We start from the raw sequence: 26,352 nt of genomic DNA, 5'->3' as shown, positions 1-26,352 counted from the left end.
AAATAATCCTCATTCTGACAAAACCTTAATTTTCTTGAAGAAGTACTTTTGCAAATACATAATCTAATAAAATATACCAAAGGCCTTATATATGTCTTAAATATTTATTTGTTTTTTTTAAATAGCTTATATTACTATTAATAAGAGATTTAGATTACATAATAGGTTTTATAAAAAATGTCAATAAAAAATCATAAAATAATTATTTATTTAAATATGTAACAAATCATATAAATTGACTTTAATAACTCCTTCCAAACAGAGTAATGAATTTAGGCTTGTTTTTACAAGCTGGATGTATGCAACAGTCATCCGCTGATATTTCACGAGGCTGTTTAAATGGTATGCAAAGTGACTTAGCACCCATTGATGGAGCTTTAACCTCGGTTGTTTGATCATCTTCATTCCTGTAAAAAAACATTTGATAAATCAGAAGTCTTTTTAGGTCAGGACCTCAGATTCCTGTATTTGTTTCATGATCATTTGTCAATCTATAGTTGAAATACTATACAATATATTTGATATTTATATAATCTTTATATCTAGTAGGTGATCAGCCTCCTGTGCCTGACATACGCCGTTGACTTTTTAAGTCTAAGGCAAGCAATTATCCTTATGATGTTTTTCTTCACCGTTTGAGTGAATTTTAATAGTATTACTTTAAAAAAATAAACTAATTACCTGGCACTATCATTCTTAATGTTGTCTTCGCAGGGTATATCTCCACAGAACGGAGCAAGAATGATGTGCTTGCGTTCCAGTGCATTTGTAAAGTCGTCCCATTTTGTGACAAGTGACAATCTCTCATCTCTCTCTTTAGTTGCTCTACGAAAAATAGTTTGTTACTCTCTCTATACTATGATATAACATACATTGAAATAATCATGAATTTTCATGAAACATCTTTAAATGTCGATTACATTGCTAAGCTGAATCTATGATTAGAAACCGCTAAACATTTGCTTCAGTAGTTTTATAGAGACATATTATATCGCTGTCGACATTTTGGGTCTAAGGCAAGTCGGTTTTCTCGCGATGTTTTCGTTCACCGTTTGAGCAAATATTAAATGCGCTCATAAAAATAAAGTCCATTGTTGCACAGCCGGGGATCGAACCTACGACCTCAGGGATGAGAGTAGCACGCTGAGAACAACACTGCTCAAATCAGGGATTGATTAATAATCTTTATTATTATGATTAAAAAAACATATACATACTTCTTGAACATTTCCTCGTGTATCGAATCTAATTTCTCTCGAAGCTGCGTCGGCGCCGTGTTCCTCTTTAAGGTTTGTTTTTCTCCTGTCAGTCTAATTACGGCAACCACCTCACCGCGTGATATATCTTTCGGTCCTAATTCCACACGGATTGGTACACCCTGAAAAAAAAAAGGCAAATTTTGATTTAGATAAAACAGCTATGAAATTAATTACGTTCACATTAGACAGTTAGTTTCATACAAATAATATGGAGTTGAAATTCCACCAGTACCTACTTCTATGGTGGACCTTCAAACACTAATAATAGCTATGTTTATGTCGCAGCCGACTAGCTTAATTAGACGTTCAATCAACAGCCTAGCCTCTTAACAAAACAAAGCCGTTTAACTACCGGCCAGTAAGATATTGAGTTGATCAAACAGCTAGGCAAATGACTTGGATCGATGACGTTTTACTACTTGCCTAGCCTGTTGACTTTTAATTTAAATTTAATTCCACTTTCTGCCACCTAGCGTCTAGCGTGGAAACTCTTCAAACTGTCAATATGGCGTCGGCAAACCACAACTTTTATGGTGCTTTCCAAAGTTTAAGGAAAAACAACTAGTATAATGAAAATAATAATGTGAATTTAGCTGTGACTGACTCAAGCAGTTTAATTTTTAAAGAATTTTTTTAAGTCAGATGTTTCATCTTTTTTATTTCTATCACAGGGTCACTTTATCGTACGAATGGCCTAATCATTAGCCAGCCAATTTATTAAATGTTACAAACGCTACGGCTTAATATCTTTCAGCCCGCAAGTAAGCTGTTTAGTTAAGAGGCTAGGCTGTTGAATGAACGGCTTATTCCGCTAGTTGGCGGCTTATTTTCAAGACTGTCTTATTAGTCTAGGGGCAAGGCAATCTGGTTCAAATCCCGGGCCGAGGCAAAATTAAAATACGCCATTGCTATTTTTGTGCGATAGTGTCGAACGTCCTTGGGAAAACTTTTACACTATAATACCTTCTGAAGATCATACCTTCAACTCCCAATGGTTGAATTTCCACCCAGGCGAGTAGTTATCCCTATAGTCACCATCGGCTCTGATACCAGCTGCCTTCAATTCATCCACCAGGCTCTGACAAGAGTCCATAAGTTCCTTCCTCTCTTCAGCTTTACTGGAGGCCGTCATACCACAAGGCACCACTATCGCCTGTATGTCGGCTACTCGTGGTGGTAGAACTAATCCTCTGTCGTCGCCATGTACCAGGACCATTACACCTGTCAATGTAAGTGGTATAATCAATATTCCCTCTTCAATGTTTGCAAATTTTTATGCCTATTATAAATCTTAAAGTCACAATTGGACTGAGACAATAAATGTTCATTTTCATTAGTAATATTGGCTGTTTAATTAATTAATGTTTTATGTTTAACCAATAGATGTCGCCTGTGGATAATAATAGTATAAGTTGTTCAAGGTCTTTTTAAATGGAAGTTAAACGACACAACGACCAGACGAGTCTCTTGTTGTTTGTTTAAACAAATCTTCGCAACGTTGTTATTAAGAGTTCAGGTGTGAATTGCTTGTTAAGACAAAATTCAGACTATTGTAATTTAATAAATAACCGAGCTTCCTACAATTATTTTATTTTAAGTTTCGTCTTATATTACAATATTAGGAGGTGTTGATTACGACGTGTAGGTGTTAGGAACAGAGTTGATAAAATTATAAAGGACTGCCCCAATAAGTTACTATAGCTTCAGACTAAATTGAAATAAATATTTAGACAAGAAACATTAAAATTTTATATATCGAAATTGTTTGTTTATTTCATAACTTACCAATAGTTCTCGTCGTTATACCCCAAGAGTTTTGATAGACAAACATCTTCTCTTGGGTTTCGGGATCATCGTACACAATGTCAAACATACGGGAGAAGTTCTGCCCCAAGTGATGACTTGTTGCGCCCTAAAAAATTTTTTATTAATAATTATATTACTGAATTAATATATACTTGAGCATTCACACGAGTCTATGCTCTTAGAACGTTATCTATTACAAATATTTGAAATATGTTATTGCTTACTCTAATATTCATTAAAACTCATTTCGCCTAATTGTACTCTTAATTCATCTTTCGTCTTTTTTTGTCAAATTGTATTATTCCCGAGATGAAAAGACACAGGTACGTTAAAACGATGCATGTAGACAGACTGGTTATTTTTTTATGAATTGCGGGGTTTATTTTTATATAAAATTAAAATTCGTATAAAAAATACTTGTAATCTCTAAACGAATTTTTAATAGGTATCCTGTAAAGAAATGTATTACTAGTGACCAAATTTAACTATTTAATCTTTTGTTTATGGGATACAACGTACACAAGCAATCACTTAAAGTTAAGTGTTTACCGCAACACCAGGAGGTTTGAAAGTACTATAAGCCTTTAAGGTAGTTAAACTTTGGATACCATAAAAGTATGATTGTATTCCTTGTAAAGGTGAGTATAAATTCTTCGAATTCTTTCGTTTTACCTGTATAGCTCTGCCACTAGCACCGATGTATGCTTCAACGGTGGTGGTATAATCTCCACCCGCGAACTTTTCCTTCTCAGTTTTCCTGCCTTTTATGACTGGAATGGCTAAGTACTCTTCATATACCCGGGCGTATAGATCTATAATAAAAATTTAAAAAATAAAAAAAGTTCAAAGGAGAAAAAGGTCCTTCGTTTTTCCGGCTTAGTAATTTAAGTTTTTGTTAAACTGCCACTTAATTAAAGGTATGTAACAATATTAAAGAAACGTTGTTATAATACATTTTTGATAAATGTTTTATGCTAATATGTAGAAACAAACAAAATTAAAAAGTTAGTTGAAAAACTATTTATTTAATTATATTATCTAGATATATAGATACCCAATATCTGAAGCACTTCCTCCTCTGCTTCGCTCTGAAGTCGGTACGCAGTGTGTCCCTCTTGCCAAAGGAATTCTCGCGTTCGCAGGAATGGTTGCGGTTGCTTGAACTCCCATCGCTTTTAACAATAAATTTGACAATAGAAGATCGAACATATCATAATTCAGTGTAATATAAACTAAACTCCTTCTTTAGTAATTCTAATTCAGAATTACATTTTAAAAAACTTTGACTAGAAATAGAACCGATCGCTACCAAGACACTTTTAATCTTAAACAATGGTAAAAACTATATGAGACTTGAGAACTTGAAACTGATCGTGGTTGGTAATACAGAAGGCAAAAGGTCAAGGGGCCGTATACCAACCAGATGGACCGAACTCAAAGACTCGTCGTCATCAAAATTGTACACTGTCATTTTTATTTAGTTATTAAGCTTATGACATCACACACAGTACTAAAATTACTAATTATTTTACAAAAAATCTCACATCTAAAATGTGTGACAATTAATGTGAGCATAAGTTTCACAAAAAAAAATTAAATAGAAATTAAAAATTACAATTAAAACACATACGATAGTAAAAGCACACAATAAAATAAAATTACAGAAATTTGTTGGCACTTAGAGCAGAGAAATAAGAAAAATCATCATCAAAACAGCGAAATTAGGTTTGAGAAAGTCATAAGAGAGGTTCTGGACAAAAACCGGTGGAAACAGATTATCCGCTCCAGATCCTTCCATCCTGACGACGCTCAGACATGAGCTGCCGACTGAGGATAAATATATAGTCGACGTTTTATAATACAGCCGTACCAGTGAGGAACTCTAGATAATGAATTAATTGCAATATGATTAATATGTATAGTATACGATTTTAAGACTTCATGTGTTAATAAAAATTATAATAGGCTATCTCTTCATAATGTTTGATATTATTTAACGAGAGATTAATGTTGAATTCACTTTTGTGTTATTTTAAAGCGTTTTCAAAGTCGTTTAGTAGTTTTTGGGTGTATTTGTACTCTGTCAAACCACCTTTTTCTGTATGAAGAACACATATTTGACACGGCTCAAGACGAGATTGTGTCTTGAGATACGAACTTGTATATGGACCTTTGTTTATTTATATTGTTGAAGCATTAATAAAAAATAAAGAATAATGTATTGGAAACAATTTTAAGCTAAAATCTAAATATACTTACAACGACGTTATTCCACTGGTTAAGCTTAAGCGGTAAGTCTCTATGGCTCTGTATCCACTTGGCATAGGCCGGGTACATAACGGTTTCGGAGGTGGGTCGTATAGCTATATGTTCTGCCAACTCGCTAGAACCAGAATGCGTCACCCACGCCACTTCTGGTGCAAAGTCAGCTATGTGGGTCTTCTCGCGTTCTAACGCTGCCTAAAAATATATTGAAGTTTAATTTTAATGTAATTTTCACATACGGGAGACATTGTTCGCGCTGAGTCTCGATTTTAAGTGAGAGTGAGATTTAATGTAATTAATTTATCCTGTTGACAAAAACATTATCTGTTTTCTCGCTAAGACTTTAGTGCCATAAAATCGTCTTAAATGGGTCAACTTTCTATATGTAATAAGTATAAATATTATATTAAAAATTTACAAGTTTTTACATCGTAATTTATTTCGCGAGAACAAAAAGCTGTCCACCACTTTGCCGACCCATTTCCAAAATATTTAAAACACCCAGCCGTGTGACAGCCGGATAGACAGCTTGTATAATATTTGAAGATCATATATTCATAAAAAAGTTAAACCGTTGTCTATATAGCCAACTATTATGTTTACCGTCACAAGGCGAAACAAAGTAAAAATTACCTTAGACACAAACATAGGGAAATACACATCCTTCACACCCATACGTTTAATGCTATCGCTGAAGAATGCACGAATGATTTCCCAAATACTATACGCCCATGGGCGTAGGATGTAACAACCGGAGATATCGTAGTAGTCGATCATTTCCGCTAAAACAGACAAAATAAATTAAAATCCTAATTGGATGAAATAAAAATTGCTAAATGTATAAGTGTCCTTATACAATATGTTGTTCCTTTTGAAGTGAAACTTCTTTAGAATCGTTGTGATTTCAAACCGGATGCAACGGAATAAGCGACAGTAAAAAGAGACAGACATATAAATTAATAGGATTTGGCGTGAGAGAGTGAGATAGGAGGCATTATACAGTGTATAAACTTTAAATTAGTGTGTATTTGAACATTTTCTGAAATAAAAAAACAGATTTGATGAAAATTTAAATAAGTAAGTAGTTTAACTATAAAATTAGATTATTTATCAATTTTATTTACAAATCATTAGTTATAGAAACTTTTTGAAGTGAAAACTTCGTACTAAACTTAATTAAAAGTTTATACACTGTATAATGCTTCCTATCTCATTTTCTCCCACGTTGGATCTTGTGAATTTATTTCAAACTTTTATTATTTTAGTTTTTACCAAATTAAAGATTGATATTAAAGTTATAAATAAAAATTTAACATTAAAATAAATATTTTTTTAAAGAAAAGATCCTACATTTAGATAGAGAAAAAGTCTTATTTACATATTTTAATTATAAAAACTTTGTTTTTGAAGGTTTCACTTCTAACACGTGTGAATTGGACACATGATTTTTTTCGTGTTATAACAATAAATAGTGGCGCTACAACCCTAAATGGGTCTTTGGCATAGTATCCGTTACTTTGATCATCATGAATGTGCAGCTCGCGAGCCGTCTGCGTGCAGTCACGGCCATGGTTTGGTGCGCCTCTTTAGCGCAACTCATGCAAGGCCAGAAAGGCGCGCACTCAATTCTCGCGCTTACGGCTCCGTTTACTTTCTCAGCATATAGTAGTAAGAAAACAGAATATAGTAGCGGGCTGAAGGAAGACGCGGCCGGTGCACGAACAAAAATGCACGTGATATATTGTACGTGAATTTAAGTTATAGAAGATTAAAGCTCTGTGATTCTGGCACAATAAATTTGTATTGTATATAATTTAAGTTACTATGTGGTATAAAGTAAACAATTTCTTATTTTGAATACAAACCTTTAGTAATAACTTGCTGGTACCAGTCTGAAAGATCAGTGTCTTTAGAAGCCTCTAAGCCGAGTCGGGTTATTTTCTTCACCCCACTTGAGGATTCCTCTTTAGGCTTCGGCGACTAAAACACCATATTATTAATGTTAATAATAATACATGTCAATATTATTTACCTAGGTCCCTACATTGTGTACGTTCCTCCAGAAATGCGTGGATACTCAAAAATTATACAATTTCGATGAAACTTTTAAAGTTTCTCAGACTTGAATACACCTGCTTTAATCAAGGATTATTTCGGTGACTTCTGGCTTACGAGAAATTTGTGGACAAACATACATGCACAGCACATGTGTATTGTGTATGGAAGGCTTCATAGATCACACACATAAAAGCCCTCTTTTGAAATCGGATAAAAGACGAATTTTTATATGACAATTGATACTTCAAATTAAATTAATTTAAGAATATTATCGTTAACTTTATGGGTTACGGTAAAATAGATGATATGGTATATATCGATATATCTCGTAAAGGGCTCAGCCATTTCTGATGAAATTAATACAGTAAATCAGCTGTTTACTGTAGCGACGAAGTGTTAGTATAAATGATTAAAGTATCTTACCTGTTCTTTCGGCTTTTCTTTCTTTATCTCTTTATCTTTCGGTTTCTTCTCTTTGGGCTTGCTGTCCCTAGTTGGAGCAGCTGCAAATGCCGTGCCAGTCTCTTGCTGATATTTCGCTTTTAATTCTAGCAACTTCTTTACCTCTGCATCTACGGTTGTCTAAGATCAAAGTTTGTTTAAAACTAGTTAAAAAGCAATAAGAAAAATTATAAACTTAAATTGTATTTATTAATAATAATTGTACGACCCGCCAGGCACTCTTTCCATCATTTACATTTATTGCATTCATTTAGCATTAAATTATTTAATATAATTTGTTCATCGCGGGATAATGTATACGATAATACACGGGTGTACACTGTACATCATATTTTTAAGTTATTTAAAACAGCCCACTGACCCAGGTACCCTACATTAAAAAAAATAGTTTTGGACTTTGTCTTAATAGATTTCTTTTAATATTTGTTAGTTAACCTGAAATGAGTTTTTTTAATATAATTATTTAGTAGGAAAGTGCGTACGTAGTCTTTAGAATTTTTTTTGTTCTATAGATTGTTGAGATTTTTGTATTAAGTTTTGACACAATTATATGAGCACGAGGTTGAAGTAAATCTAATATAAAATATTCTGGTGTCACAATGTTCGTTCCCATACTCCTCCGAAACGGCTCGACCGATTCTTATGAAATTTTTTATGCATATTTAGTAAGACTGAGAATCGGCTACTATCTATCTTTCAAACCCCTAAAAATTGATTATTTTTTAAATTTTTGGATATTTTTTTTGTTTTTACTTTTTTATGATACAGCATACAAAAATACATACAACCCGTATCAACCCCTATTTTTATATTTTGTTAATTAAAATCTTATGACTTGAATTTCACAAAAAACCCCAAAAAGTTTTCATTCCAGAAAACCGAACAGTCTGGGGTAGCATAGCAAAATGTTCCATGTTGGTATGTACTAAAAAGGTAAGCTAAGTTAAATCACATTAATGAGAAACGAAGTTCGTGGGGGCAGCTAGTAATTATTATAATATTTGAACATTAAAATGACATCTACCTTGTCCGCTTTCTTCGCTTTGAGATCGCGTACGACGTCACCTTGCTTTGCAATTTCCACCGCTAATGCTTCACCGTTAACACCGTTCATTGTTTCCTATTAAACAAACTTTTGTTTCAAGTACATAGAGTTAATTTGAGGTATTTCTGAACAAATACAATTTAGGACGAGCGTAGCGGTAGAAGTGCGTTGCCGGCCTTTTAGGACCGATTCTTAAACACGCGAGCTCTGTGGATTAAGTGTAAAATAAAATACTTGTATTTTTTAAATGATAATCCAGTGCCGCTACTATTGAGTTTAAGATTGAAATCTTAAATCATATGGCTAACATCGTAAGGAAACAAGCAATTTTCTCACAGTAAAGCACACTAGAGCAGTGTTGGCCTAGTGGCTTCAGCGTGCAACACTCATCCCTGAGGTGGTAGGTTCGATCCCCGGCTTTGCACCAATGAACTTTCTTTCTATATGCGTATTTAACATCTCGATCGGTGAAGGAAAAACATCGTGAGGAAACCGACTTGCCTTAGACCCAAAAAGCCGACGGCGTGTGTTGGCATATGAGGCTGATCACCTACTTGCGTATTAGGTTGACAAATCATGAAACAGATACAGAAATCTGAGGCCTAGACCTCAAAATATTTTACCGCCATTTTATTTATTTAAAGCACCCTAAGAACAAATTCTATCTCAAAAACGGCGCTTAAACCGCCACCTTATTCATAATGTAAAAACGCACTTATGATATTTATATATTATGATACATTTTTAATTATTTTTAATTATATAATACCTGTTTAACAGTTTCCGCTTTGACTGGTGGGGCTGCAGTGGGCGTCCAATCCTTTCCGGTTTCTGATTTGTACTGAGCTTTTAGATTAAGTAGATTTTTCACCTGAAACAGTAAAATTATTGTTATAGAAAACAGGACGAATATCTTAGAAGTGAAAACTTAAACCAAATATTTAAAATATTACATAATAATAATAAAGCCGTATTGTCAAAAGATTGAATAGCAAATTAAATTTTTTACTTTTTCCTTGGCGTTTCATTTAAGAATTACTAAAAGTAAAAACTCAGATTTTTAATTCCGTAGAATTCTTAACAACTATAATTTTTTGACATGGCAGAGATTACTAATATCCATTTTATTAAGTGCGGTGCTCCACATTAAAAGTGGTTTTACAGCGAGTGATAATTACGTCCCTTTTCATCACAAACAGTAAAAAAAGGAAAAGATAACTTTTTTTTTAAAAGGTTTACTAAACCTGGAATCAATAGGCAGTGATGCCAGCTAAAGAGAAAAATAAAGTAATTAAATTTAATTCGATATATTGTTCGTGATATTGAAATATTTGTTAATTTTGTATTAGATCATTAAGTAAATATTTAGAGTTAGCTTTTTGTAGGTAAAACATAAAGAATACGTAGCAATTTATTTTTTATTGCCCTCAAATGGGTCAAATTTGTCCCTTTTTCGGTGTAGAATTTTTATAGTAGCAACACTAATGAAATGTCAGAACTTAACGAAATGAAAAATCAGAGCTTAGTTACCTGACAAACCGTGCCAGAGCCATAAAGGAAAAAAAATTACCTCGACATCAACGGTACTTTTGTCAGCTTTCTCTCCTTTCAGTTTGCGTACTTTATCCCCTTGTGCCGCTATTTTTGTTAAAATATCACTAACATTATCTGCAGCAGCAGCTTTAGCGGGCGTAGGAGCTGTACTTGGCTTCCAATCCTGTAATAAATATTTTTATAAAGAATTACAAAATTTATATTTCTTTAAGAACATATTAATAAATATGTTCCGGTGTGTCTAAATTTAATTATAAAGTTTAAAGAAAAACAAATCTATAATGATTTTAAGAGTTCATTTATATGTTCTAATTTTAGTTCAACTACTCGAATTAAAAATATTGTTTTGATTGGTCCATTTAAACGGGTTGTACCTAATATTCTGCTCAATGTTCTGTAATACCAGTGAATAAAACTACGATAATTTCCATAAAAAAATTTAGGAAACCGCCAAACCTTACGCAAAAATCGACATGTGTCGGGAACAGAAGGCTGATCACCTAACTGCCTATAAATAAATGATCACAAAAGGTTTGTGGTCGTGACCAAGAGTTCTACCACTACTGAATTTCTTCTTCTATTATCTCTTATTCCATTATCATCTGTCCTTGAAATACCTCTCAATAAATACAAAAATAATGCAAAGGGAATATACAGTAACGGTGATATATATTTCGTTTATTTAAAAAATAACAATCTCACTACAACCCCCTTCCTCACTTTATTGATTTTTATCAAAACTACCCTGCCGATAGACATTAAATTAGTCAATTTCAGATGAAATTGAATTTGTTAAACTTTACAAACAAAATCTACAGTGCGATACTTATACTGTAAGAAAAACATTTCTTATACAAAAATTATACCTGTCCGGTGGCTGCCTTGTATTTAGCTTTAAGCTCTAGAAGGAGTTTGACAGCTTCTTCTACTTTAGCTTTCTCGGCTTTGGCACTCTTCAGAGAGCGGACGAGATCACCTTGCTTCACGATCTCCTGGTTGATACTTTCCGCATCACCAGAGGCCTTAGGGATATTAGATGCTGGGGCTGTACCAGGTTTCCACTCCTTAAAGAGATTTTGTATTGTGAAAATTTTCTCTGACAAAAAAACGTTTTGCAAGGTAGCCCGAAATTAAAAAATATATCAAGATTGATTAAAAAATCTACGATATCAACTTAAAGCTGCTGACATCAAGGTTAAAGAGTCAATGAGGCCACGAGTTCAAATCTCGGCTAAAGATGAATTTTCTTTCCGTGTGTACAATTTAGTAATCATATTTATTAAAAAAATATATCTTGACATACATATTCGAATAAAAACTTTTTAGGAAATAAATAGATGGGAATATATTACCTGTCCGGTAGCTGCCTTGTATTTAGCTTTAAGCTCTAGAAGGAGTTTGACAGCTTCATCTACTTTAGCTTTCTCGGCTTTGGCAGTCTTCAGAGAACGGACGAGATCACCTTGCTTCACGATCTCCTGGTTGATACTCTCTGCATCTCCAGAGGCTTTTGGAGTATTGGATGCTGGAGCTGCACCAGGTTTCCACTCCTTAAAGAGATTTTAAATGTGTTGTGAAAAATATTCCCTGACATTAAAATCATTTTTTACAAGGTGTCAATATTTTTAACTCGTAGATAAAAATATATAAAGGTAGACAATAAATCTACGAATTGAAACTGCATATTTTGGCAGTCCTTACATTTATAATTTTAAACAGAAAATAAATTGTCAGCAATATCATACCTGTCCGGTCGCTGCCTTGTATTTAGTTTTAAGCTCTAGAAGGAGTTTGACAGCTTCATCTATTTTAGCTTTCTCGGCTTTGGCAGTCTTCAGAGAGCGGACGAGATCACCTTGCTTCACGATCTCTTGGTTGATACTCTCCGCATCGCCAGATGCCTTTGGAGCATTCGATGCTGGAGCTGCACCAGGTTTCCACTCCTACAATAATCAATTAAAAAAATTGTATTTTTAAGGCATTAGTGTTAGAGCCTAGGTAGGCTAGAACTTGAAATTTTTCCAAAAGAATGATTTGATATGAAAGAAGAGTTTGGAAACAAATCGTATGTGCGGAGACTTTGACATAGTCGAATATCATTTTTTTTTTTTTAATTTTGAAAACCCGTGAACGCAACCTTTTTTCTACTGCATATCAATGACATGCTGCAACTTAGCACTGGCCGTGCAGGACTTTATCGGGCTGGTGTCAGAAGTCGAAACTCTGCTACGTGGAGTCACGGACTGGGGTCGACTAAATCTAATCCAAATGAACACCAAGAACACTTAAGCTTTCATTTTTTCGCTTTGTCGCTACTCCTATCTTCGAAGACACTCTCCTTAAAGCCATAGCCAGCATCGGGTACTGGGCATTGACATATCGAACCACGTTCAGTTTTGCGATGATTCGGAAGGTAAGGTGATATTAGCCTCCAAGAAGCAGAGTGTTCTCAGCTAAGCGAAACGGTACTCCGGCCCATAGCTTGTAACTGTATAAAGCGCAAATTCGGCCCCACATGGAGTACTGTTCTCACATCTGGGCGGGAGCTTCCCAGTACCAGCTCCTTCCACTTGAGCACATTCAACTAAGAGCGGTTCGAATCGTCGACGGCCAATAACTTTCCCAGCGGCTTGATTAATTGGCGTTCAGAGGATATTTTAAACGGCGGAGACCTCCAGCGTTAATAACAAATCTTTCTATCATCAGTTACTGATACGAATTGAAACTGCATATTTTGGCAGTCCTTACATTTATAATTTTAAATAGAAAATAAATTGACAGGAATATCGTACCTGTCCGTTCGCTGTCTTGTATTTAGTTTTAAGCTCTAGAAGGAGTTTGACAGCTTCATCTACTTTAGCTTTCATATCATTGGCGGTCTTCAGAGAGCGGACGAGATCACCTTGCTTCAATATCTCTTGGTTGATACTCTCCACATCACCAGATGCCTTTGGAGCATTCGATGCTGGAGCTGCAGCAGGTTTCCACTCCTACAATAATAAAAAATATGTGATGTTCATGCAAATAGAGCCCTATGGCTATGACCAAGAGATCGTGAAGCAAGGTGATCTCGTCCGCTCTCTGAAGACCGCCAATGACATGAAAGCTAAAGTAGATGAAGCTGTCAAACTCCTTCTAGAGCTTAAAACTAAATACAAGACAGCGAACGGACAGGTACGATATTCCCGTCAATTAATTTTCTTACCTATGAAAGAACTTGATATTTTGGCAAAAGAAACAATTAATGTATCTTTATGAAGGAATCATTTGGAAATATACATAATATAAAAACGTAAACGATTAAACGTAGTACGTAAGAACAGTAATATGGAGATAACAATAATCGAAAATTATAAACATGTACTTGTAGTCAATATATACTTTAAATTAATTATTTTAACTAAATTTTAGGGTTAAATAAACTTATCTTTTTAGGTATGCACATAATAAAATATTTTATACCCATACGAATATTACCTCTGTTATTAATTTAATAAGCAGTATAGCAAAAACCACACGTTTATACATTTTTATTATTTTGAATAAATGTTGTAAAAATATTCTGTGATATAGTAATATAAAAATAGAAATAGTGTAATAGCCACTGCTTACACTACTACTGCCACTACTCTCACCCAAAAAAAAAGAGAAAATTAAAATATTTACAATGTATTTTTGTTTTGTCAAACAATTACACTTAATTATCTCGTTATATTTGCTCAAAATTAATTATATATATATATATATAAATAAGAAAAATGTTTTAGTGTTCTAGTAATCCTAATTGATTTTTCTGTATATTTTGAAGTGATAACATCTTATGGGAGGGTAAACTTCGTTACGTAACGCGTTACGGCGACAGTCTGTCTAGCTTCCCTTTCTCTCACGCATACGGTAGCGGTAGGCAGGCTCTTCCTCTCTCACTCTAACCCGCAGCGCTAGCCGTATAATTAGTGTGTACCTTTTTGACCTTAAGAAAGCAAACTTTAATATTCACCTGTCCAGTAGCCGTCTTGTACTTGGCTTTTAGCTCCAAGAGGGTTTTAACAGCCTCATCCACCTTGGCCTTTTCAGCCTTCGCACTCTTGAGGGATCGCACCAACTCTCCTTGCTTGGTAATTTCTTGGTTCAGCTGCGACGCATCAACCGCTGGTGCCTGTTTCACTTGTGTTGTTTGTACTGACTTTGGCTGGAAAAAATAATATCACATTTGTACTACCTTAATAAGTCCCTCATTACGATCTTAAGAGAATCCTAGAGAAACATTTCTTTTCATCACAGTGGCTACTCGATAATAAGAGAAGAATATATGCAATACATCGTTTATTATTGAACTTTGATTAACCTCAGGCCGAATGGACTGGAGCTGACCTAAGTGGATTAACCCAAATTATTTTTCATACTTAACAATACTGCTAACTAACCATGTTAATTATTAAAAAACCATATTCCAAGTTGGATATTGGTTTTAAATAATTGTTATTGTGGAAGAAGGATGTACTGTTCCTCCAACCTAAACGGAGGATCCACGAACAGTTTAACCACTGATAGTCCCTGTGACCTCAGTAAGTTCGAGAAATTTTAGCTATATATGCATTGATATACAAAAAACCCAAGATAAACACTCAACGTCAAAAAAACGTCCTCAAAAAATGAGCGCAACATTCTAAATTGTGCGCTCATTTCAAATAGTCTCGCGTCTAATAAGTGGAGTCGATGTTATTTATTTTTGTTTTTTTTATAAATAAATTTATGTACTTTTGAACTTTTTTGTGTGTAGTTTTTGACAAATATATTTACGCAATATAAAGTGTAGGTCAGGAGGTAGCCAATTTAATTTTTTTTTTAATTTAAAGAAAAAACTTTTTAACGGGATTAAAGTTATGTATTATTATAAATTTACAACTATTTAACATCCAACACCTTTTGTCTTCAGTCACCGTGACCACGCACGCTGTAAAGCACCCGAAAAGTCGGATAAATTTAAAATTATGTTAAATAGTTGTAAATAAAAAAGTCATGTTCGACTCCACTCAATACCTTGTCCTACCGACCACGGTCGGTCGTAAAATTTTATTGCTTTAAGTACGTATACACTGCGTTGTAATAACAACTTTAAGCAATTCGCGTAAGGTTGATTTTGCAATATATGCTTGTAACATATACTGTTATAGACATACTGTTAAAGAAAGGGACAGAAATAGTGTTTCGGGACACTTTCGAGCGTTACTTTTATTCGAGACTGTGCATCTTAGGATTTTTGTATATCAATGTATATATGCTTAGTTGGAAATACTTCGTTAGCGCGTTTCAGGGTATGACGTCATCGCAGTGATTTGTTAGCGCAGATTCTAGGTGTTGCTTTACAATATCATTCTTGTCCCTAATAGCACTATACCTGTACGAATAAAACTCAAAATATCACAAAATCATTGTATTCCGGTACGTTATTATACACGATCTCTTTATACCTAGTTTGCGACGCCCTGCCCTTCCTTTATGATACTCACACGCGATGTATTAATATTGTAAAATTAGAAGCATTTAATGTATAATATAATATGTATAATGTATAATATATATTCATAAGTGTACATTGTGTTACCTATATGAATAAATGATTTTTGACTTTTGTAATGTACTTGTATAAATCTTGATATAAATTATACTTGGTACAATAAATTTAAACAATTATAATAATATGAATTAGTCACCGTATGAAACTATATGAGACAAGGCAGTACATTTTGCCCACTCAGGTTTTCTTAGTTTTATAAGCGTGGCGATTTCCTAAATCGTCGGAGTTATTCCCCGACAGCCAGGCGTAGGCACCCTCTTCAACTGTTACGTTACTATCATTCGTTACATAGCAATCAACATGTAATTATTTCGCTCTTATTGTTGTACGCGAGTTAGTTAATATAGAGTAAAACTAAAATCCTCTATTATTTAAAGCACCCCGATGACAAAGGAACCGTACAAAAATTTAAAAGAAAACTGCACGGATCAAATCCCTTCGAATTATTATAAATTAAAACTCGTAGAATTTCAATATGTTAATTGGAATTTATGATTTAATTCTAAATATAATACGAATTTATGCCATAATTCGATTTTATTCGTAGAAAAAAGACATATCGTATAACAATAGTAGACAGTTATATCATTATTTAAGTATTTTATACGCAAAATATTAGCAACTTACACGTGGATAATTTACAGTCACATTCACAACTGTGACACGATTCACGACCTTTCACTTTCTTCACGCTTAACATTCACAAAACACTATACATTGACGGCTTACATAGATTAAATAAATTAAATGCAGAAAATAGCATGTATAAACAGCTATGTGCTCTAATTAACTTCAACTTTACAATTGTTATTAATATGATAAAATTTCTACTAATATTGCATGTTAAAAGATCGTAATGTACGCACCACTATTTATATGTTACCATGTCGATGTCGCAGCCAACTAGCTTGATCAGCCGTTTAATCAACAGCCTAGCCCCTTTACTAACTTTTGTTTAACTAGCAACCGACATTAACGAGATTTAGTTTTTTTAAAGAACTATTTAACAAGTAACAATATAATCTATATATATATATAAAATGAATCCCTATTTCCCTTGCGCAAGCAGTAGCAAGATTGTTAAAATAAAATATGTTTATTAATTATTATGGAACATAAGCTACAGGTATCACTTATTCCACGTCATTAAATTTGAATCTGTAGGCATCCCTTTTCATCGACAAAGAAGACAGAGGGTGTAAGCCAAGAGAAAAAGCCGGCGTTAAAAACTCTCGGTACTCTTTTATAATAGAAAATCATCAAACAACACTTATTTTAAAACAAATATCGCAAATTAAATGGAAGTAGCCTGTCTAGCACTAGTCCCAGGCCCTTTTATCAACTAGATAATCGTTAACTTTATAGTAAGCCTTTTTTCACAGCTTTTCAGAGATACCTCGGGAGCCTCTGGGATTTTATTTAAGAAGAATATCCCTTTTCCCAAAAATGAAATAACTAACTTTAGATAGTCTAGTACGGGTAAATTGCAGCCTGCGTTTGTTCCGAGTATTTAAATTGTACGTATATTCTATTCTAGTAAACTGATCACCATTTTTGTATACATACATAATATTTTCATAAATATATTGCGAGGGAAAGTTAAGTATATTGATTTCCTTGAATTTATCTCTAAGAGATTCCATACACTTTAAATTATAGATTGCACGAATAGCCCTCTTCTGCAGGATGAAAAAGCAGCATGACCCCATAATAATAAGCCATATTAAGCTGTGAAAGTAACTAAAATAAACAAGTCTAGCTGTATCGACATCAGTTAGTGAGCGAATTTTTTTATTTAATTTTTAGTATGATGCAGAACTAAGTCTCTTCGCCAATCCGTTAATATGAGGGGACTCCTCATTTATAATTGGTCTAGTATACATAACCCTTGCATTTTTTGCACAAAATTTAATGTTTTAAAGAAATATAGCCCAATTTGTTATACATTAAATAATAATTGTTGAACAGGGGAGAAAAGGGCAAGAGGTGCATCTGATGTAAGTGATGGACGAATAATCGTATAGTCGTATTGGTTTGGAAACACCTCGACGGAATCTGCTTCCACATAGGGGCAATACGCAGCACTTGTGCTAATTTTCATAAATGTATGACATGACATACAAGAATCATAGTTCCCGATTCTAAATCTTTTGTAAATTAAAAACACTCACCTGTCCAGGCATTTCCTTAGTATGACCATCAGGAACATGGAACAGCACCAACGGCGTGACTCTTCCTGTTTGTGGTGAAGGTCCAGCAAATGCCACATCCACACGGAAAAAGCCACGGCGCTGGAGTTGTAATACATCTCCGACTTTGACTTTAGCCAATTCTGGTTCACCCAACATTGGTATTTCCCACTGAGGACAAATATCTTATTTATAACCTTTCGGACAGCGGAATTTTTCATACAACTTGTATTAATGAAAATCTGTATTATCCAGACCTTGAATAATATTACTGTACATTACAAACACGGAGGCAGTGGAAAAAATGCGTTCATTGGTTTGTTAATTTGTTTTTATAATAGAAAGTATTACTAAATTCCGCAATGTATATGGATCAAATTGTAGTTAAAATCTTAATCACTCGCCAATCAATTATTTACTTATACTTAATAAATTATGAATTCATAATAAAAAATACATCTATAAATATATAAACTATCCAAAATTACCAAGAAATTTTTCGCCCATATTAGATTCGCCTTTGCCATTTGAACACCTATTTTTGGTCTTCTACTTTGTTGGTGACTCGTTTTATAACCTTTATATTTTTTTAAATATTTTCCAACGGCTGACTATATTTTCTTTTTCATTATTGAAAATAAAATACCAGCGCGTTCACTTATAAACAAGGTAAATTAAACGAAAAGTATTGAATTCCTATGAAAAATATCATTCAATACATGTATAAAATTAAGTGCATTTGCTGGATTTGTCTAAAACTTACCCTAGTCTTATGTCCAATATATTGTTTGAAGTCTTCGTCTTTTCCCAACAAAGGCTTCGAAATAATATGGTCGAAATAGACGCAGTAGACTTCAAGACGTGGAGACTTCTCAGTATCCGCTAGCCAAGTGATCTTGAGGGTCTTTTTATAGTCTTTATTATCAAGGTTCGGAGTACCATCCACGCTTACCACTTTGCCGTCTGGACCTCTATAAAAAATACTCTTTATAGATTCTACAACAGATAATTTTCATCTACTCTTTATGATAAGAACAGTATTGTTAGTTATTGTTCTAAACTTAGGTACAATTAGATTGTGAGGGCGTCGTGAACTGCGCTTCTGAATTTGATTTTTTTAATGAAAGTAATGTTAGTGTGTATATAGTCATTTAGATTAATAAGCTGGTATTGTATTAAAATAATTATTTCATATTCATGAGTTTTGTTTCACTGAATATTGTTTTGTAGAAGTTAATTATGGGTAATGAAAAAGCAATTTAATTACTTTATTTTGAGCAATTTGAAGGTGTAAAATATTAAAACCTTTTCGGAGGTGTATGGGAACGAACAATGTGACTAGCAGACTCGGCCAAGCGTTGCTGTGGCTAAGATTTTTGTTATATTACATAGTAGTAAACTATTCAAGAGAAACGGCAGGAAAACACCAATCCACCATGCTTTTTTGGTGGTTATGCAATTAAATTGTAGCTTATGTGAAACGTTGGTACTTTCAACACAGCGCCATCTGTTAGAATTGTGACAAATAATAAACAAATATTTTGCAACAAAATAATATTGCGGGTATAAATTGAGATGTTAGCTATCCTATCTTTTAAGTTGGATCAAACTACACACGGTGTGCAAATTTTATTGATATCGGTTCGATAGTTTAGGTAGTCCATAGCGGACAAACAACGTGACACGTAATTTATATATATTAAGATATTTCTATTATCTAAATATATAAAATATGGTAACTTACCTATGTATTTTATCAATCTTGATATTGCCATAATTAATAAATGTAGTATTTTCTCCTTCCTTTAGGGCTTGAGCGTCTACCTGGTCAATTAGGAGTCTGGGACCCACCCATACAGTTTTTGACCCTACGTCTGGATTCTTGGGGTGAAGGGCCACTGTCAATGTGGACTCGGATGTACCTTTTAGGTTCACCGGTACTGGGTTTGATTCGAGGGCCGTGTAACGCGGTGCTATCGGATCAATTACCTGAAAGACATGTTTTTGATTTGTAGTTAACATGTAGCTATAGTTCACTTTGGTTTTGTCAACATTTCTTAGAAGCAAGCGTGTTATCAAGCGCAACTAAAGTCGACGCATTATGAAGGAAATAAAATAAATAATTTATATTTTACTATTACTCCATCGTAACTATCATCTTTTCATCATATGGTAAAGACAATTCGATAGAAAGTGACAAAACAGTAAGTATATTTCATACCTTCTTATTAATAGCCCATATCTTATCCCATTCCATGAATACGACCGATCGTGAAGAGCCTTGCGCTTGTATGAACTGCCTTAACCCTTCTACAGACATACCGCGACGTAATACACCACGCACTGTCGGCATTCTCGGGTCATCCCTGTAAATATAGTACATCTTAATAGTAGCATTCCAGAAAGAACATTCCAGAAAACGGAGAGAAGCATATAGAAGGGGAAAAGGTGAAGAGGGGGTCCTAAAAAAACTTCAGGAGGCCTTTACTCGTGAAGGTGTTCCAATCTGGTACTGAAGGAGGGTAGGATATCGAGTAACAAGAAAAGATATCTATACTGCATAATTAAAAATTAATAAAAAGAAAATTAAAGTAAATTTAATTTTAATAAAACTGGTAGACAGTACCGGTGACCCCAGAGCTGGTGCTTTCGAGCGTGGAAATGCTGCCAGCGTTAAAGGTACACTGTTACTTAATTAATACTGTATAATGTTTAATAAATGTTTAAATGTTGAATAATATTTAAACATTCAAAATAAACGGGATTTTAATTATTATTATATAATAGTAGATAGAATGGGTTTGCTAGAGTACTCTGCAAACAATGCATCGTCTTAACTTAAAATTAGAGGTATGTTCTATCATTTATAGAAAAAAGACTTATTTTTTTTCATAATAAATGTTAACTATAATATTTCATGTTTGTGTTTAATTTTTTCCAAATAAATCAAATAGACAACAAGTGCCGCTAGTACTTATAGTAAGGAAATACAACAAAAATTAGATGCCGCAGGTAGAACTTTTACTTTTTATGTTTTATATTTTTATTTTTTAAGCAAATATGAAAAAGAAATTTCGTGTGCCATATTTCAAAGCATATCTATCGTACATGTAACAATTAGCTTAGCGCAATCAAACACTTGGCGTGTTCCACAGTTTGTTTGACATGTCATGAGACTATATTTAAATTTGATTGACGTTTTACAAAGTCTGTATTTTATGGCCGAACAATGTAATCAAGTTTTTATTTATTTAAATAATAATTATAGATAATTTACTTACCATCCATCGACAAGTCCTTGCTCGACAAACCAAGTTAACTTCCGTTTTGAAAGCACTGTATTGGTCATACTTAGTCTGTAAATAAAAAAATATGTTTAAAATTTCTCCAAAAACCATCACAACATTTACTAAATAAATAAATAATATTTGGTCAAAGTAATATATTTAAAGAAATCACTTCACGTCTCCATTGAGACGTACGGGGAAGTCCCTACTCAGTCGAATGATCGAGACACACGTTACTATGGTTACGTCTGACACTCCTTACCCTTCCCCTCTTACTCGAGAATTTGTTGCCATAAATTTAAGTATAGTAATCTACTAGCAAGTTGTATCTGTTATTGATTATGGCTAAACACTACAAACGCACGCAAGGAACCAAGATGGTAACAAATAGCCACTTCTTCCTTGTGTCATTATCCTTCTGTGTATCATTTTTTTTAGCTTATAAGCTGACCCAAAACACAAATGCCACTTAGAATAAAATAAAATAAAAAAACACTACAAAAATGATTTTTCCGAAATATGAAATTTACTTAATCCTATTTACACTAGATTGTTTATAAAGATGTGAAAAATTATTTTAGTAAAACATAAATTATTGAATTACAAATTTTTCCTTAAATTAAACGATTTCATTGATTTCTGCTTGTGAGTGTCGCCCACACTATAGCCCACTATAGCCAGAATTTTTGGTAATAAACCAAAACTTGTATTTGAATATGAACAAAAATTGGTTTATTACTCTAATTGTATTTGGTATTACTTAGAGTAATTAAATGTGTGTGTGTGTAGAGCAGTGTTGGCCTAGTGTCTTCAGCTTGCGACCTGAGGTCGTAGGTTCGATTCCCGGCCGTGCACCAATGAACTTTATTTTTATGTGCGCATTTAACATTTGCTCGAACGGTGAAGGAAAACATCGTAAGGAAATCGATATGTCTTAGACCCAAAAAGTCGACGGCGTGTGTCAGGCACTAGAGCCTGATCACCTACTTTCCTATTAGATTTAAAAATGATCATGAAACATTCAGAAATCTGAGGCCAAGACCTAAAGAGGTTGTAGCGCCACTGATTTATTTATTTTTTAAATGTGTACTCGCGTACAAAGATAATATTAAATAAATGTAAAAATATACCTGCTGTACTCCCATATGTATGGTTTGCGTAGACCCAGGGCATCTATAAACCAGTAAAACTGTGGGTCTCTGTCGTGATACTCCATAGTACGTAGCACGTGAGTCACGTCCTCAATCGCATCCACTATTGGACACGCGAAATCGTACGTTGGGTATACTCTGAAATTTTACATATTTCAATTATTCATTTTTTAATGTTTAAGGGCCGACAACACAATTGTGAGCTCTCTGCCAATGTGATTGTCTATAGGCAACGGTATCACTGAACGTCAGATGAGCCTCATTAATCATTAAATGTATAAATTAGAACGAAAACACACGTGACCCATGTTTTTTTTAATATCGCTAATAAATTTTGACGAAAGTTTAATATCTTTATATAATTCTTCTGTAAGTGTGTATGTCACTGAACTTCTCTCAAACGACTGGACCGATTTTGATGAAATTTTTTGTGTGTGTTCAAGGGGATCTGGGAATGGTTTAGATTCACAAATCAGCCCGCCAGATGGCGCTGCAGTCGGTACTTTCATACTTTGCTTTACTAATTGCTTGAAATATCATGCAGGACAACGTCTGTCGGGTCCACTAGTTATCAATAAAACATAAATATTATGCATGGGGGAAGAGATTGTGTGGAGTTATTTTACAATATACAATAGGTACCTATATAAAAAAAAAACTAATGAATAAATAGTTGAGGAGTTGTGTATTGTGTGGAAATACATACTTATATTTATTTCCTGTTCTTGGATGTACTTCAGGTTTACAACGGTAGATGGTAGGATCCCGAAGACATCCATTCGGTGATTGCATATCAATTTTTGCGCGCACACAATTTTGTATGCCAATATCACTGCCCTTTTTCATTTCTTCCCACAATTGAAGATTTTTCTCTACCGCTAAAATGACAAATATTACACATTTTAAATTCTCATACATAACATAGCCAGAATGAGAAGTTCATAAAATATAAACATGGTTATTATGTTGGACGCATATTTTTATTATGTTGTGTCTTACTTTTTTTGTTCCTGTGATGGCTCTGTTACTTTATCTATACTATTTTTTTACGTAATAGGAGGCAAACGAGCATGAGGCTCATCTGATGTTAAGCGATAAGAAGCTCGCAAGTGCGTTACCGACCTTTTTATTTTAGTACGCTCTTTTCTTGAAGAACCCTAATTCGAATTGGTTTAGAAATACTTCAGCGGGCAGCTGGTTCCAAATAGTGGTAGTGCGCGGCAAAACTGCCTTAAGAAACGCTCAGTGGAACGACGGACGTCAACGTTATATGGATGGTATTTAGTATTTTGCCTTTGATAATGAAACTCAGCTCCAGGTATTAATGCAAACAACTCCTCTAAACACTCTCCATGGTAAATGTAGTAGAACATGCAGATAACAAAATAAAGTCCAGCCTTTCAAAGCTGGGACAGGCTACTAGTAAATGTTTGTCTATAACAAAATTTTATTACTATAATATATAATATTGCACAGATAATTTATAAATGCACTTTATTTTATTTACATAAATAAAGCAAACCAAAAGACCTCCTATAAGAAAATACGTACAATTGTTTCTATTCCTGCTTTCAACTTTCTGTTCTCTCTCGTTCTTCATCTGTTCTGCTGGTGTGTCATCTACAAAAGCTTTACTTTCCTTTATAAGCTTCTCGCAGTATTGCAACATCAGGTCAAAGTATTGAGACGTGTGTGTGAACAAATCTGGCTTTATCTCTAACATCTTTACATCTTCCAGGATTACCTGTTTAAAACAATGTTTTATGTTGGTAGGTCCATAAAAAAAACTATTATAATCACAATGGGACATGCCTCCCCTATACCTAACGTGCACAGACATCCTGTTTTTTAAGGGATTGTCCCTTTTTCCAATTACGAGTCCCGGTGTACCCGAAATGAACTGTGGGAAGCAAAATTGCCCCGTTTTCAAGCCCGAAAATTTAAGCTGCAGAATATAAAAAAAACGTGCCAAGAGTTTTGTTCCTATTTGAAATCGTCACCAGCTATATTAAAACAAATTTGTTCTTCTGGTAAATATAAATATAACTAAACATTTTGAGTACTAAACTAAATATTTTGTGATTCGTAACTTTTTCTAAATAAATAACTTTAAAAAAACTTTTTTTTTTCATTGACCACTTATTATTTGACCTAAATTAAACCAATGGTCACTTTACCTATACTCCATTGAAGGATTATGATATCCCAATACATTTCATACTTATACTAAAGTAAGCTACAGTTGAACTTTAATTTAAACATTCACCAAACCAATGCCTGCCAGCTTATCACAATGTTTAATAGAATACCTTTTCAAAATCAGCATTTTCTTTAGCAGGATTTGTATCATCAAATCTCATAATAAGCTTGCCTTCGAAAGCCAGCTGGTAGTATTGATTGAGCAGAGCTGCTTTAGCATGTCCAATGTGCAAATATCTGAAACAAAAATAATTATATTATACTAGTTGTGCTGTGTATTTCACTCACATAGAGACCCGTCTTGTCAAACCATGAAGGCAGCCATGACAGTATCATTATTTTTTGTATGATTTTTCCACATTAAAATTTAATGATGATACATTTACATACCCAGATGCTTCAGGTGGAAAACGCACCACAACTTTTCCCATTTCAGCATGAGGTAACTCAATGAATTTACCTTCTTGCTGGCGACCGGAACTTGTTTCTTTATTAGAAGGTGGTGATCTCCTGTAACAAATTCATGTAATGTAACTCTTCCAGGATCAAAATAAATTTATATAATAAAAAAAAATACAATGTCTATGCATCCTCAAAACAGTTATTTGTGTAATAACAGGAACTTTGTAGGAAAACCTGTCTTTTCCTGTATGATTAGAATTGTTTTGTTTAAAAAATGTTTACAAACCTAGATGTAGCCTTATTGATGTTTTCCAGTATATCAGAAGGTATTTCTTTCAGAGCTTTCTCAACTGGCTTCTGAGCTTGAATAAGCTTCATCCATCTTAATATATTGTTTGGAGGGTTCTTCTTAGATATTTCCTTAAAGCTATTTGAAGCTGAAAGTATTACAAATATTTATATAAATAATTAATAATTAATCAAACTTATCTAAGATTTTTTTAAACATGCCAAGACTTTGTATTTTACCATATAAAACACTGAAGACAGCCAAATCAGATACGGATAATGATTCCCCCACCAAGTAAGTTAATGGTCCCAGGATTTTGTCCAAGTAGCACAAAGATTCCTGAATTTCCTGTTCCAAAATAAGGCTGAATGAAAGCCAATGATTCATTGTCACCCTCTGCAAGCTTCCAACAGATTTATTAAAAGTATTCTCCAAAATCCTTATCAAATCGTTACTAGTCCCATATGACAGTGCTTTAGTAGATTTGGGAAGAGTAATGGTTGATTCGGCACCCCAAACAATCTCTACACCTCCTGCTGAAGACCGGTAGAGTTCCACTGCTAGCAAACCACCTGGGAATTAAAATATTTTTAGAACTAATGAACTTTACGGCATATGAAAATATAAGTGCATTTAATGCACTAAAAAATTGCCTTACCGAGCGGTGGATTTGTTTTACTACAAACTACTTTCATGATGCAATCTTAGTGTAATGTTTATTAGAATAACTTAATTTAAAATTTATCCGATAACAAATTTAGTGCCGTGTAGACTCGCCACACCAATCCACACGTTTGTAAAATGAACA

At 33.8% G+C, this 26,352-nt stretch overlaps 1 protein-coding gene across 5 annotated transcripts; it reads right to left on the bottom strand.

The window, feature by feature from the left end:
• Nucleotides 1-184: 184 nt before the first annotated feature.
• Nucleotides 185-26,352, bottom strand: LOC125060756 (bifunctional glutamate/proline--tRNA ligase). 5 transcript variants are annotated; one of them, XM_047665840.1, is made up of 32 exons: nucleotides 26,203-26,352; nucleotides 25,784-26,116; nucleotides 25,542-25,692; nucleotides 25,244-25,363; nucleotides 24,964-25,090; nucleotides 24,206-24,398; nucleotides 23,361-23,532; nucleotides 22,634-22,792; nucleotides 21,498-21,572; nucleotides 20,438-20,582; nucleotides 19,961-20,205; nucleotides 18,980-19,187; nucleotides 18,199-18,387; nucleotides 14,447-14,638; nucleotides 13,242-13,439; nucleotides 12,195-12,392; nucleotides 11,802-11,999; nucleotides 11,316-11,513; nucleotides 10,466-10,612; nucleotides 9,665-9,766; nucleotides 8,875-8,970; nucleotides 7,812-7,970; nucleotides 7,196-7,310; nucleotides 5,964-6,112; nucleotides 5,325-5,525; nucleotides 4,120-4,237; nucleotides 3,738-3,877; nucleotides 3,045-3,171; nucleotides 2,239-2,480; nucleotides 1,218-1,378; nucleotides 682-825; nucleotides 185-407 (listed from the first exon to the last, which is right to left on the bottom strand). In XM_047665840.1, the coding sequence occupies exons 1-32, from the start codon at nucleotides 26,237-26,239 to the stop codon at nucleotides 242-244; spliced, it is 5,205 nt and encodes a 1,734-aa protein (XP_047521796.1). In that variant the 5' UTR covers nucleotides 26,240-26,352; the 3' UTR covers nucleotides 185-241. The 5 variants fall into 5 exon arrangements, with proteins under 5 accessions (XP_047521796.1, XP_047521953.1, XP_047521879.1 ...); XM_047665997.1 differs by lacking the exon at nucleotides 11,316-11,513; XM_047665923.1 differs by lacking the exon at nucleotides 13,242-13,439.

The sequence above is a fragment of the Pieris napi genome, chromosome 1 (assembly GCF_905475465.1).
Source record: "Pieris napi chromosome 1, ilPieNapi1.2, whole genome shotgun sequence".
Lineage (NCBI taxonomy): Eukaryota > Metazoa > Arthropoda > Insecta > Lepidoptera > Pieridae > Pieris > Pieris napi.
This window is presented reverse-complemented; position numbering and strand designations above follow the sequence as displayed.